The 14,631-nt window shown below is 43.3% G+C and overlaps 1 protein-coding gene across 1 annotated transcript in view; it reads right to left on the reverse strand.

Moving 5' to 3' along the window:
• Positions 1 to 381: 381 nt before the first annotated feature.
• Positions 382 to 14,631, reverse strand: part of LOC114471940 (85/88 kDa calcium-independent phospholipase A2-like) — a 62,539-nt gene continuing 48,289 nt past the window's right edge. Inside the window, exon 15 of the mRNA XM_028460946.1 lies at positions 382 to 526. Coding sequence (XP_028316747.1) covers positions 382 to 526 — 145 coding nt within the window. The remainder of the gene's footprint in view (positions 527 to 14,631) is intronic.

The raw sequence follows: 14,631 nt of genomic DNA on the forward strand, positions 1-14,631 counted from the left end.
TTAAATAAAATGTAGAATTATATCATTTATATGGCTCATTTCTGCTGCGACCACCTCCAAAAGCTGCTGCAAAATTTCCCCATTACAGAAAATACTAGTGTCATCTGCATTTAACACAAATTAAAAAGGTTTGACACCCTACATTGATCGTTAACTCATTGAGTGCCATTCACGTCTATAGATGTGAAGTGTGTTTTTCGGCTGAGGTTGCTAGGAGACAGTGTGCTACATGTGTCTCTTATTATGTGATAATAAGAGAGAGTTTTTATTTATCTTGTAATGTAAAAGTAATAAGTATATAAAAATCCAACTGGATATCTACTGGCTTATAACAGAGAAACAGAGAAAACAGAGGTAAGATGAGGGACATGATGAGGATGTTTATGGGTCCAGTAGAAACTGGGCCAGAGACTGGAGGACAGTTCTCTGCTCATGCAGGTACATCTTGGTCTCCCACAGCATCTTCATCAGGACTTTTTTGCTCACCTCGTCCAACCTCACCTCCTGAGACAGCTGAGGACTCAGTCTGACACAGCTGTGTACATACATCTACTGATGCCTCTGGACACATCATCAGTTATGTGCCTGGTCTCAACGGGCGTTTCGGGTCTTTCAACATAATACGCCCTCCTCCAGGTGACCCAGCCGTGGCTGATCAGGCCCCAGCTCGTGTCCAGATGGCTTGCTAGCTACCATGACTCCATGGCTCTCCTCTCTTGAGCCACAGCCATCTTGAGGCCCTCTCTGCCGCGTCGGTGGTACTGCGAATGGCTCTCCTCCTTCTCTCTCCCTCGATGCCCAAACAGCTGAGTGCTCTGGTTAGGGAACGGGCTGCAAAACCCCTACATCCAACCTCCACTGGGAAACACACAATAATGCACTGGATTAACACACACACACTCCTCTGTGTTATTAACGGTTCATAACAACACAATAAAATCACACATGTTCAGTAGCGATGCAACATATTATCAGCACAACTCAAAAACACGCTAACAAGTGTCCAGAAATGGTGGAAAATGTGGTAAGATGGGATTTTAAAAACAACAGAAATTGGTTAAAAGTTGCAAATTAGAAAAGGGAAAGAAAAATAGGTAAAAATAGCTCAAAGTGTTAATATTGGCTTAAAAGTGACAAAAAAATGGGGAAATGAAATTTAAAAAGTAAAAACAATTAGTTTAAACTGGTAAATAATGGGCATGACAAAAGGTGAATGTGGTTAAATTGGCAAAAATAAATATGAAATATGGTCAAAAGAGGTTAAAAGTGACAATAATGGGTCAACATTAAGCATGTGAATGTCCATCACTGGCAACGATTCGATACGTATCTCGCTACACTACCAGCGATACGATACATTAGCAATTCACTGAATCCCCTGACGATACGATACGATTTGATATTGATTTGATGCCACTTCATTTCTACACAATGCGATTTTGTACGATGCGATTCAACATGATTTAATGAAATTATACCAAAAATGTAAATAGTAAATAAGTAACTGTAATTCAGTATAGTACTAGAGACAGTGGACAACAAATTTAACAAGAAGTGCACATTTTGCTTCTAATCTCTACTAGAACTATGCATCATTTTATGGAACTTATTTTTGGCCTCTTAAAAAAAACTAAACACAAAAACAGGCTTTTTCATTAGTAGGATTAAGATTTAGAACCAGAGTCAACATAAGGAACAGGAAGTGGTTCCTCACATTTAGAACCTGTTTATCACACTGTCACAACTTAAACAGTAAACAGTGACATCATCACTTAAAGAGACACTTTCAATAGTAATGTCCATATTCCTGTCTGTCACAGATACTAATATGAACTGTTCAGTAGACATTAGGCTAATACAGTAGCATTAACATTTATAATATGAATAATAATAATAACCTTTCACTATTAGGTCTTTCATAACTGCTTGTGCAGAAAAAGATCAAAACTATTATTTAACAGTCACAGCTGCTGTAAACAGACCCTCACATTAGGCCCAATTTCAATACTTTTTATACCCCTCCCCTCCTCCGCCTTCACCTCCAAACTCTCGCCCACACCCCCGCCCCTCTCACTCCGTCTCACAGTTTTGATGTCATAATACGGTGCCCTTATATCAGCGGAGCTGAGCAAAGGATGTTTTTGTGTACTTTTCCAGCCGGAGCGTCGTCATGTCTGAAACTGAACTTGTTGCTGTTGTGTGTAACGGGGCGTTCACACCAAACGCGACTGTAGCAACTGAATCAACGAGATTACATTCAAATCCTAACCTAAACTATTGTGTAACCTAAACGTACCGGGGCAAAATTAAAGCGGTTACATTCTTAAATAAGCCTGCATTCTGAGTGAACTCATCCTTTAGTAACTCCTTAAGTTATTACAGTGGCTGGGAAGTGTCAGGTGAATGCATTTACAGAAACGAACACAAATGCAAAATGGCCACAACGTTTCCGACGGACGGGTATTATGATATGATAGCCTGATATGAAAAATATAAGAGTATCCTAATCAGCCCTTACCCACCTGGACACAACGGACTCATATGTGAGAATGCTGTTCATAGACTTCAGTTCAGCATTCAACACCATAATTCCACAACAACTCATCTGTAAACTGGACCAGCTGGGGCTCAACACCTCCCTTTGCAACTGGCTGCTGGACTTCCTCAGTGAGAGGCCACAAGCAGTACGAGTTGGCAGGAACACCTCGAGCAGCATCACACTCAGCACAGGGGCCCCCCAAGGCTGTGTGCTCAGTCCCCTGCTCTTCACCCTACTGACTCACGACTGCACACCAACCTACAGCTCCAACCACATGGTGAAGTTTGCGGATGACACAACACTGGTGGGTCTCATCACCAAGAACGACGAGACCCACTACAGGAAGGAGGTCAATCTTCTGACCACGTGGTGCAGAGACAACAACCTCCTGCTGAATGTCAGCAAAACCAAGGAGATTGTTGTCGACTTCCGAACACCCACCACTGACCATCGATGGTGCTGCTGTGGAGAGAGTGAGCAGCACCAAATTCCTGGGGGTGGACATCAGTGAGGACCTCTCCTGGACCACCAACACTGCATCACTGGAAAAGAAAGCCCAACGGCGCCTCTACTTCCTCCGCAAACTGAAACGAGCGAAAGCTCCCCCACCCATCATGTGCACATTCTACCGGGGCACCATCGAAAGCATCCTGTCTAGCTGCATCACTGTGTGGGGTGGGAGCTGCACTGAACACAGCAAGAAAGCACTACAACGCATGGTGAACACAGCAGGCAAGATCATTGGTGCCCCACTCCCCTCCTTGCAAGACACATACATCACCCACCTCACCAGAAAAGCTACCTCGATTGTGAGAGACGCTAGCCATCCAGCACACAGTCTGTTCAGCGTCCTGCCGTCTGGGAGAAGGTATAGGAGCCTCCGTGCCAGCTCCACCAGACTCAAGAAACAGCTTCATCCACCAAGCTGTCAGGAAGCTGAACTCTCTCCCCTCTGTCACCTCAGTCATATCCACCAGGCTGTCAGAGAGCTGAATCCCCCCCCACCACCAAAATAGCAACAAAAAAAAAAACAACCTGTCAAATTCATACCATAAAGACTGAAAATGCTGTTATTTATTACTGTTTTACTGACTGCTCTTGGTACTATCACTCTTGCACTACTACTGTATATACAGAATTTTTTATGCTGCCAAGACCGTTTTGCCTTTGCACTATTATAAACTATATAGGAACTCATGCTGCTACTCCCACCTACACACTGTATTTATATATTAGTATTAGTTTTAGTATTTATATATTAGTATTAGTTTTAGTATTTAGTATTTATATATTAGTATTAGTTTTAGTATTTATATATTAGTATTAGTTTTAGTATTTATATATTAGTATTAGTTTTAGTATTTATATATTAGTATTAGTTTTAGTATTTATATATTAGTATTAGTTTTAGTATTTAGTATTTATATATTAGTATTAGTTTTAGTATTTATATATTAGTATTAGTTTTAGTATTTAGTATTAGTAAATGTTTTATCTGTTGTAAAAATTGTATGTCTACCTTTAGTATAGGAATGTCTTTTCAGTTGTGCCTGAGCACTTTATCTGTTTCACCGTGGGAAGTGAGAAACGTCTTCTCAATTCCCTTGTATGTTTGTGCATGCAAAGGAAATGACAATAAAGCTGATTTTGACTTTGACTTTTTACTTTCATACGTGTTTCGATGTCTTCTTCTTGTTCTTCTCTGTTCTGACAAGTTAAAAACATCCGCCAGAAACGTGTCCGTCTGTAATACCGGTCTGTTGGAAACACTTCCGTTGTGGAAACACTTCTGTTGTGGCCATTTTGCATTTGTGTTCATTTCTGTAAATGCATTCACCTGACACTTCCCAGCCACCGTAATTTCTACTGTAAAAGCAGCTCTGTTTATGATAAGTGAAGTGATCAGTCTCCCCTGTTCTCCCATACCCCGTAAATTAATCCACACACACACAACCGCACACACACACACACACACCTTGTTCATGACGAAAGGCAAAAAAGCACCACTGTGTTCAAGCGACTCATCACAGGTGATTGAAGTGACTGCAGTCGCGACAGCTGCGTTCAGTGTGAACGCACCTTAATAATAAATGGTTATAAAACAAAAGCTATGAAACAAAAACATATGGAAGCTACATACGACATACGTCAGCCAAACTACTGCCGTCCTAACTTGGCATAAAACACAACCGGTTTATATAACTTTGTAAGCTTTTTATGTGAAAAATAGGCTTACATTTATGCGAGTCCTTCTGCGCCATGTTGCTGAGTTGTGGGAAACTCTGAAACTCCTCCTTCCCCTCTGTTTTAAGTAAGCATCGGTAAAAGCTCCGCCTCTACACAATAGTGAAATGGGGCACCCCTCTGACTCTTGTGAACGTGCATTTCAGAGGGGTGGGGCTAATGCTGCGTACACACCAAATGCATTTCTGGCGTCAAAATCGTGCCTCACACCCCTGGTTGGACGCCTCTGCTCACTGAATCAGACACTTGTCACCTGCGTCGAAGACGCTCTGGAGGCGCGTCCAAACAAGTTGGGAACATTGAGCACGTTGAGCGCATTTAGGGGAGGGGCTTCTCTGTTGCCGGTGGTGTTCATACAATAGATGATATTGTGGCGATCAGTTACGTTCATATTTCACTCAGTGACTGTGAAGTGGTGGAACATTGTGTTGAGAAGGCGGTGTTTCTGGTTGGATGTATTTTGGTGTGACTCAGTGTGTGCACTGTGATGTCAGAGGGCTATAGAGAAGTGTGGTGGAATAAGAGTGGCTTGGATTTATTTGTGCATCTGTGCCGTTTCTGGATTCACCAGAGCTGCGCTCGGACGAGAGTCGCTTTCAGCGCTACTTCTGTCTCTCCCGTGCCCAGTTTGACGACCTGCTGACCAGCATCGGCGCGAGCATTACCTACCATTACACCAACAACAGGCGCTCTATTCCAGCAGAAGAGTGCCTGTCCATCTGTCTCCGGTTTGTGTTTTTTTTTCTGAATTCATCACCGTGGAGAAAACTCCTGATTGGTCGACACGACAGGCTATGCCCCAAATGTTCAACAATCCCAACTCCAGTATCAGCCGCGTTGGAGGTGCCGGACACACGTCAAAAGCTTTAAATCTCAAAATGAAAAGCTTCAAACGCCGCACGGGAGGCGCAGCGCGACCTCACGACGCTCCCTAGATGCGAGTGTAGCAGACAGCAGGGGGCCCCCTTCTCCAATAGTGCCACTTCCTGCCTCATGGTGGAAGTGGCCTACTTAAGTCTCCCCTGCACCTGGCGATCAGTCTTGACTGCTGCTGGCTGGTGACAGGTGTGCTTTTAACTTCTCCCTCATTTGAGCATTTTAATCTGTTCTTAACTTGCCTTTCTGGTTTTAGAGCTTCTGTAGAACTCCGGTGGCAGCTAATTTCCCCCGTTTCTTATTGCAACTTTAAGGTGGGACAAGCGTTTTAATACTTTGTTTGTATTTGTTGTATTTGGGTTTTAACGTTTGTTTCCATTTTAATTGCAGATTTTAGCCTGCTACTGTTTTGTTTAGGGTTCATTTTTCCAATTCTGTGGTTTGGTATTAAACAATGAAGCAGAGAAGAACAGCACTCCTAAAGACGGGGTTTTCAACCTAGGGGTCAGGATCCTATTTGGGATCACAAGACACTGGGAGGAGGTCTCTAGATGCTTTCAAGAAACTATGAGTATTTTCTGAACAACTTGAGTTCATTTTTGCTTATGTTTACCCTTTTTCTGTAACCACACTAAACTTTCCATATTTTAAATAGGTACTAAACTTCCTGGATAACAGTGGTTATTATAATAATATAATAATGTCTTTACTTTATATAGCACTTTTTGAAAAACTCAAAGACACGTTTACAATGAAAGTACGAATAAAAAGAAAAGAGTACATGTAAAAATTAAAGTTTTAGATGAGTTTTGAGGTGTAATTTGAAGTCCAGAGTGGTAGTATTTTTTATATCTTGCGGTACTGAATTCCAGAATGGGGGGGGGCTGCAGAGAAGACTCTGTACCCCCAGGTGAGCCAGTGTAGTAATATTATTCAGCTAAATAAATAAATGTGGTTATCACAGATTCATAGAACAATGGACCATCATTTTACTAACTTTATGAATTGGTCCCAAAAATCTCTCCCCTTTATTTTCTCTTATAGATGGTCCTGTCTCCACATGACTGTTCTTCAATGTTCATGTCTGTACATAGTATTAATCTGCCGCAGGTAGTCCCTCCTACTATAAGTGGAGTGGGCTGATGATACTACGTCATTCAAATAAGCAAACCTCTTCTCACTCACCCAGCAAAAAAGGTTGTCTGGTGAGACATCTCACTCAAATTACTCAGAAAACCAGGGTTATGCAAATAATCTATAGTTCTCTTTCATAACATTTGTTTAGATGTCTCACTATGGGACATGGTAGCTCCCACATTGCAGACAAGCTCATCATGCATTACACCAGCCCGCAGGGCAAGCACTGTTTCGATCAAGACAGGAGAACCACCCATGCCATGCACAGAGCGGAAAGATCCAGCAGGTAAAACAGGACCAAAGTGAGGGACGAGGACCAACTCGCCGCAGCACAAATATCCTCAACAGACACTCCCCTGAACAAGGCCCAGGATGTGGCTAATACCCGAGTCGAATGTGCACGCAAGCCAACAGGCGGCTAGAGACCCTGACTCGTATAAGCCAAAGCAATGCTTTGACCACCCAGTGTGACAGACGTTGCTTAGTAAGGGACAAAGAGCTGACGCCAAAGCCAGTAACAACACTGCCTTCAGGGACACAAACTTCAAGTTTGCACATCCCATTGGCTCAAAAGGAGGCTGTTTAAGTCCCTCCAGAACCACAGCCAAATCCCACGAAGGCACCAGTGGCCTCGACACAGGGAGGAGCCTGCGTGCTCCTTTTATAAAAGAATGATCAGCGGATACTGACACGCAGTTTTATCCCCAAAGCCCACAGGGCCTTGGCCTTCTGTTTGTCAATCAGCTCCTGTAGAAATGATAAAATCACTCCCACAGTGTCATGTTTTCAATAAAAACATCTGAGATGATTCTTCGTTGGCAAACTCCACCATTTAATGTGAACAGGAACAGCTCATAACATTATTCTTCTACGACACATACTCCCCTATGTCTATGCAATATAACTGTAGACACCAGTATACTCAGGACTCGGATGGCACCTCAAGGATGGGAGAGCTAATGGCTCCTATTACCACACTGAAAGGGGGTGTGTCCCGTCTGGTGACACCAGCCTTCAAACACCCTCCACTTACAGTCGTATAGAGACCTAGTGGAGACAGCCTCAGTGCTCTGTATGATGGAAATCACACGCTGTGAGAGTCCCGCGGCTGACAGATTGCGCCACTCAGGGCCCAAGCCCATAGCGCTAAGCCCTCTGGGTGAGGATGCCAGACTGAGCCTCCACCTGTAACAGCAGGTCTCTTCGCAGTGGGAGTTGACAGGGATGAGCGCACAGCAGCCGGTAAACCTCCACAGGGCATGGCAGGCCAATGCAGAGCTGCCAGGATCAGAGTATGGCCGGCTGCCTCATAAAGGGCCCAGATCTGTTCCACAACCTCCGGATGTAGCATCCACTCCCCGTAAATTGGCGCCCCCTGGACAGCAGGTCAGTGCCTGCATTCAGGGCTCATGGGATGTGTGTCGCTCTCAGCGAAAAAAGGCGACTACAACTCCACAGGATCAGCCTGCATGCCAGCAGGTGCAACTGAAAGGAGCACAATTCGCCCCGATGGTTGATGTACGCTACTGCGGTCATAATGTTTGTCCTCACCAGGACATGGTGGCCCGTGAGGAACGGAAGGAAATGCCTCTGAGAGTAATTAATGTGGGAGCGCTGGAGGCTCACATCACAGTGATCTCTTACAAACTGCTCCTCGTGCACTGCCTCTACCCATGACGGTGCCCATAGGCATTAGGGATGCACTGAAATGAAAATTTGTGGCCGAAGCCAAAAAAAAAATATCAATGATTGGCCGAATACCAAATATCGAATATGGTTGTTAAGTTTTTTCCTATTCTTTTTAATAGTGCATAAATAGCCTAGAATACATTTTTAGATATGTTTTTTAAAGATAGTAAATGTTTACTGAATACTCTGACATTTTTTAGATAATCCAGTAGCCTTTCTTTTAAAAAAAAAAAAAAATCACAAACTTATAGCAGGTTCGCCAATGCGCCAAACCACAAGAGCGGAGTACACCTCTGCATGAACAAATAGTGTTTACGCTACAGTGTATGTTCACCGTGGAGGAGCGGCACTCACAGCAGGCAAATTCTGTATTTAGTTTTATAGGTAGCCATCACTCTTTTGCTAGCGAGACAAACAATGGCGGACTTTCGCAAAAGTTTTCATCAGGTTAAGGGTCGAGTCCATGGGTGGAGTTACCAGCATTTGTGACGTCACAAATGTGTAAAATTTGAAATGGAGCATTTTTCTCTGTGTTGTAAGACTTACACAGACCACAAATAAACGACCGGATGGATTTATTTCAAGTTACCTCATTTGTGTAACTGCGAAAGTGGATTTTTCATATGTCTCCTTTAAACAGCACATCCTGAGGACCTTGGAAGCAGGTGGAGACAGATTGTGGACTTCCTGGGTAGGCAGAGGCAGAGAGCCTAGTCATCCTTCTTGGCCTTGCAGCGCCTCTGCATAGAGACCAGCGCGGAGCAGAAGATCCCCTCTTGAATGACGGGCATGTGCAGGATGTCACCGCTCTTGTTCTCTGAAAGGTTTGTCAGGTCAAGCCTGTGGGCCTGCTCGTGGAGGATTATGGTCCCCATCGCTCTCCCAGAGGGCTGGACCAAACAACACTGGACACAGAGGCACAGGTCCGTGACTACCAACATCTCCTCCCTCCTGGCTGGGTCCGCAAAGCAAGGTTGTTGCAGAGCTCCATCTGGTATGCCATGAGCAGCAACAACACGTTGAGTGCTCTGGCCGAGAGCGCCGCAGCCTTGTAGAAGCTCTCCGTCAGGGCTGACTGTAAGTTGTCAGACTTGGTGGGCAGACGTTTGTGGAAGCAGGTGTGCTGCTACCAGTGATTTCACCGGAGCAGCTACGGGAAGACAGGGTCGTCTTGGTCATGATGACAGGCCAAGGGATGGCCAATCGGGCAGCGGCACGTCTGCACACATCCAGCATGTCCAAGCCGAGGAGAAGCTGGTATGCTTCCCTCAGCTCCCTCCATGGAGGCGACAGAGGCGACGGGCTTTGCAGCCTGATCAGGGGTGACGAAAATGTCGTCCTCCACTTTATCCTCTGAAATGAGAAGTTCAGAAGTAACGTCATTGTCGTCCCCACAGTCCAAGTCCAGAATGTCCTCCCCGGGTGGAGGAACAAAGGCAAGCTTGGACTGGGAACCCCAGGAACCACCTCAGGCTCCATCTCAGCCGCGACGGCCTTGGTGCCGTGAGGGGGAAGATAGGGTCCCTGCTCCGACAAGCTAACTTGGTGTACCAGCCGAATACGAAGGCTCTTCACTGTGAAGACGGCGCAGTGGCGGCAGGAACCAGGGGCGTTCAGGGCCTGCTGGGAGTGTTCCAGCCCGAGGCTCCCTGAGCAGACCTGGTGTGAGTCTCGAGCAAGAGCATACCAGGCTTGAAGGCGAGCCTTCAAGCCTCCAGACCCCGTGGTGTGTAGGGCCTTGTCCACCATCTCCTTCTCTGTGTTAGTGTGCAATGAGGAAGAAGTAACCAAGTCACTAACTGGTGTGTTGCGTCCGGTGCTCGACAGCCGTGGTGTGGCGTCGAGTGAAGCGGTGAGCCGAAAACTGGTGTTTCAGCGGTCGGCCCTCGATGGCAGGGCGTTGAAACAGTGTTAAACCGAGCGTGGAGAGCAAGGTTTATCAAAGTGAAAGTATGTTATAAATAGTAATAAAAAAAGAAATAAATAAATTTGAAAAAGAGTTATTAAATAGGTAAATATGATAAAATGTTTTAAAACGTTTTTCATATTTTATTTATTTATAAGAATTTGTTAAAAGTTTAAAACTGTTAATTTGTGGGTTATTTGTTCAATCTACTTTAATAATAATAATAATTTTAAAAAAAAATGTATTTTCCTATTAAGCACGCAGCTGTGTGACCCATGTGACTAGCATCAGCCAACCAGATTGTTCCCCGGAAATGTACCTGCTAGGCGAGGGAGACATGCACGGAGCTGCTGCTGCTGCATAAAAAAGAGAAAAGGAGACCAGGCAGAAACATGCACGGAGCTGCTGCTGCATAAAAAAAAGAGAAAAGGAGACCAGGCAGAAACATACACGGAGCTTCTGCAGAATAGAGAGCAGTGAGAACGCATACAGGCGGTGCTGCTGCGGGGAAGGAAGAAAGGAGAGCAGAAAACTAGTTTAAAAGTTGTTGGATAAGTATTTTTGCTTTCCAACCTGTTCCAGTGCGGAGATTGGTACCGTGATAAACGGGACTTGGTGAGTGAGAGAAATGTATATATTTTTTTTTATTTCATGTAAATGTAAAGCTGTGGTAGCGTATTTATGTTGTTTTTGGTAAAATGTGAAGGTGTAAAGTGCATTTAAAAGCTAAATGAAGGCACAAACTCTGTTCGCTGTTCCGTCTTTCTGCTCGTGTCCGCCATTACGTGATGGCGGTGCTGCTTCAAAAAAGCAACATTTATGGACAGAAATGCACATTATCGTTGTTTTAGATCTACCTAGTGTTTTTATTTCATGTATTCATACCCATTTTATGTTGTGTATGATAGGCCATTTAGTGTGGGTTGAAAAATATCCAGCTAAAGTGAACTTTGAAGAAGACGTGTTTGAAACAAGATGGCGAGCCGCTCTCGAACCAGCCTTCGAACCACGTGGACCTTCTGAGCTGTGCATCTGCTTCGAGTGCTACGCCCTCTGCTGATAGGTGCATGGTTTTCATCTGAACTGGTAGGATTCACCCATACTTCTGCAACACTGCAGAGGATAAAGACTGAACTGAACTGCTAAGTCAGAGTGAAGGGAGAGAGAAGAGACTTTTTCTGTGAAATACAGATTTGATTCAGCCTTTTGCTGAATTCTTTTCATTTCTATTTTTTTGTATTTTTATTTCTAATAATTGTAAAAGGGTATTTTACAATGGTCTTTGTTGTAAACAAACTGTCCAACTTAAAAGGTACCTAAATGTGATTCAAACTAATTAGTTAGCTTATGAGACCTTGAACCACTTGAATAAAACTTACTTGAATAGAAAATTAACTAAAAGGTTGCAACCAGTAAAACTCAAAACAGATCTGAAACTGAATTAAACACAAAAAGGGTTTAACAAAAAGGGATTCACACAAAATTGTGATTTTTCTATTGTATGTTTTATGTTGTCATTGTTGTATGTCCTTATTTTATTTTTCTAATACTATTTAAACTTATCCCCTGGTCTGTGGTCTTTTACTTAGATTTCTGTAGTGTTAAGCTGTGAATTTCTCCAGCAGTTGTACCTTACCAAATTTTTCTGGTCCATTCTTGTGTGATACACTATTAGATGATATTACCCTGTAATTACCCCACTAGGGTGTTACATTATAACGGACCATTAATTAGGTGTATTATGCCTCAGGCGACTTGGTACAAAAATGAAGATTGTATTGCTCTTAATGAAGCAACCCTCCCAATTATGGTTATCACCATATTCCCCGTGAGAGTCGTCGGAGAGGAGGAGTGGCAGCAGTTTTTCACTCAAGCTTATCAGTTACCCCAAAAACAAAACTTAACCAAAATTCATTCGAAAGCCTCTCACTTGAAATTTGTAATCCCAAAAACAAGAGAGAAAAATCCACTTGACTGGTTATAATTTACTGTCCTCCTGATCCATATTAAGAGTGTGTTTTTGGAGCCTTTTTGTATATTTTTGTGCATTTCTGTTTTCTGTACTTTTTGTATCAATAATGTTTAGTTTTTTTTTTTATTTTACTCATTTAGTATATTTTTACTATAAATACCTTAGATACGGTGAGGGCGTGTTTTGAGATCCGCGGGAACTATGTGAAACTTCCGGAAACTCTTCCGTTGTCGCAACTCGGCACTGTGTGCGTTTAGCATGTACATCCAAGGTGCACATTTGGTTATATAGCACGCGGTGAACATATCAGCGTTTATAATGCCGTATCCACGGAGAAATGTGTATTTTTTTTGCCGTTAACTTTCAACACAGCCGCGACCATTGCCATCAATGACTTCCGTGTCTCGTCCGTTCGGTCTAAACAGCGAATGGTCAAACTAACATGAAAATAAACATTCTGAAACAATTACCAAATAAGGAAGTCAAGAAGTCCACAGAAGCTCAAAACTTGTGAAAGAGCCTTAAACTATCTTCCTCTCTCTCACTCGTTTGTCTGCACACAGGTCTGGTGCTACTCCAGGTCTATAGCGAGCGATTGGCTCTGGCTGCACACGTGACTCTAGCTCGCCACTACACTGCACTACATTATCATGTTTTTTAAGGAAGAAGCGGTAGAAGGTACATGGCTTCAGGTTTAATGTCTGAAGGGTACAGGACTGTGAAAGGGAACAGGACTGTGAAAGGGAACCACTGCTTCAAACCAATGATCAGGTTCTTTCTTTAACTTCTTTGCACTGATACCTTTGCTGGTTTGGGCAGCGATGAGTCCAGGTGTTTCTCCAAGGTTGTTGGGAATCTCCACATCAGCCCCAAAAACAATCCGTGCCTTAATAAGATCCATGTGATCCATCTACAAGGCAAGGCAAGGCAAATTTATTTATATAGCGCATTTCATACTCAAGGCAACTCAATGTGCTTTACATGATAAAACATTCAATTGTTTAAAATCAATAAGAACATTTAAATCAATAAGAACATTTAAAATCATCAGTAAAATCAATTAAAATCATCAGTAAAATCATCATTACATCAACAACATGACAAAAAATCTCTCTCTCAATCATATGCAGTAGAGAAAAAAAGTGCCTTTAACTTTGATTTAAAAATGTTCACATTAGATACTGACTTCAGCTCCGCTGGCAGTTTGTTCCACTTCTTCAGACAAACAGACCAAAATAAGCAGCGCCTTCAGCCCAATGAACCAATGGACCAATGACCAGGTCCATTCTTAGTGTGTACCTTCATGGCTAAGTGCAGTGCGGTGTTCCCGTCCTGGTCCTTCAGGTTTGCATCAGCTCCATGAGTGAGCAGCACCATAGCAGCTTTAAAGCGGCCTCGCTTTGTTAGGATGTGAAAAGCGCTTTCTCCAGTCTTACTAAGGTAGTTTACTGAGCAATCGCGTTCCAGCAGTTGGCGACACATCTGGCACAAAAAGCGTAAGACGGCCACTTGTGAGACAAATATAAGCCACATGTCTAATTGTTTGTGGGCCTCAAAACAAAAATACTCCAAAAACACTCAGAAAGACAGAAAGATACACAAAATGACAAAACAAAATATAGTATATATAGTACAGTATCTGGTCTCTCACTGCCCACCTCGTACTCTAGGCGGGTTAACAGCCTCGTCGTAGCAGCACGAATAGTCGCCCGCTTCCTCTTCAGCCGCTCCAATCCCTCCGTCATGACTAGTGCTAAACCGAGCCGTCAGCTGATCACTTCGTTGGAGAAAGTTCTTAAAGTCCTCACCTCCCGGGTTTCGGCACCAAATATTACGTAGATACAGCTTCCATAATCATGACAGAGGCTCGGGTAGTTCGATGAACTTTGTTGTTCAGGTTTATTGAACAAACACAGCAGCTGGTGTCAAACTATGACGGTTCACTTTTTTTTTCTTCCAGTTAAGATGGCGCCAGCAACAACACATCCTGTTTCCACCCTTCAAAATAAAAGACTTCCGTCTCTCCAAAATAAAACAAATGTCACTTAATACATTTTTACCATATCTTATAACGTGAAAACACCTTTATAATTATGTTGTAATTAACAATCAATGTTAAACATATAGACCTGTAAATAAGTCACAACAATGAGTGAGCAGCACCATAGCAGCCTCAAAGCGGCCTCGCTTTGTTAGGATGTGAAGAGCGCTTTCTCCAGTCTTACTAAGGTAGTTTACTGAGCAATCGTGTTCCAGCAGCAGGCGACA

The sequence above is a fragment of the Gouania willdenowi genome, chromosome 1 (genome assembly GCF_900634775.1).
Source record: "Gouania willdenowi chromosome 1, fGouWil2.1, whole genome shotgun sequence".
Taxonomy (NCBI): Eukaryota; Metazoa; Chordata; class Actinopteri; order Blenniiformes; family Gobiesocidae; genus Gouania; species Gouania willdenowi.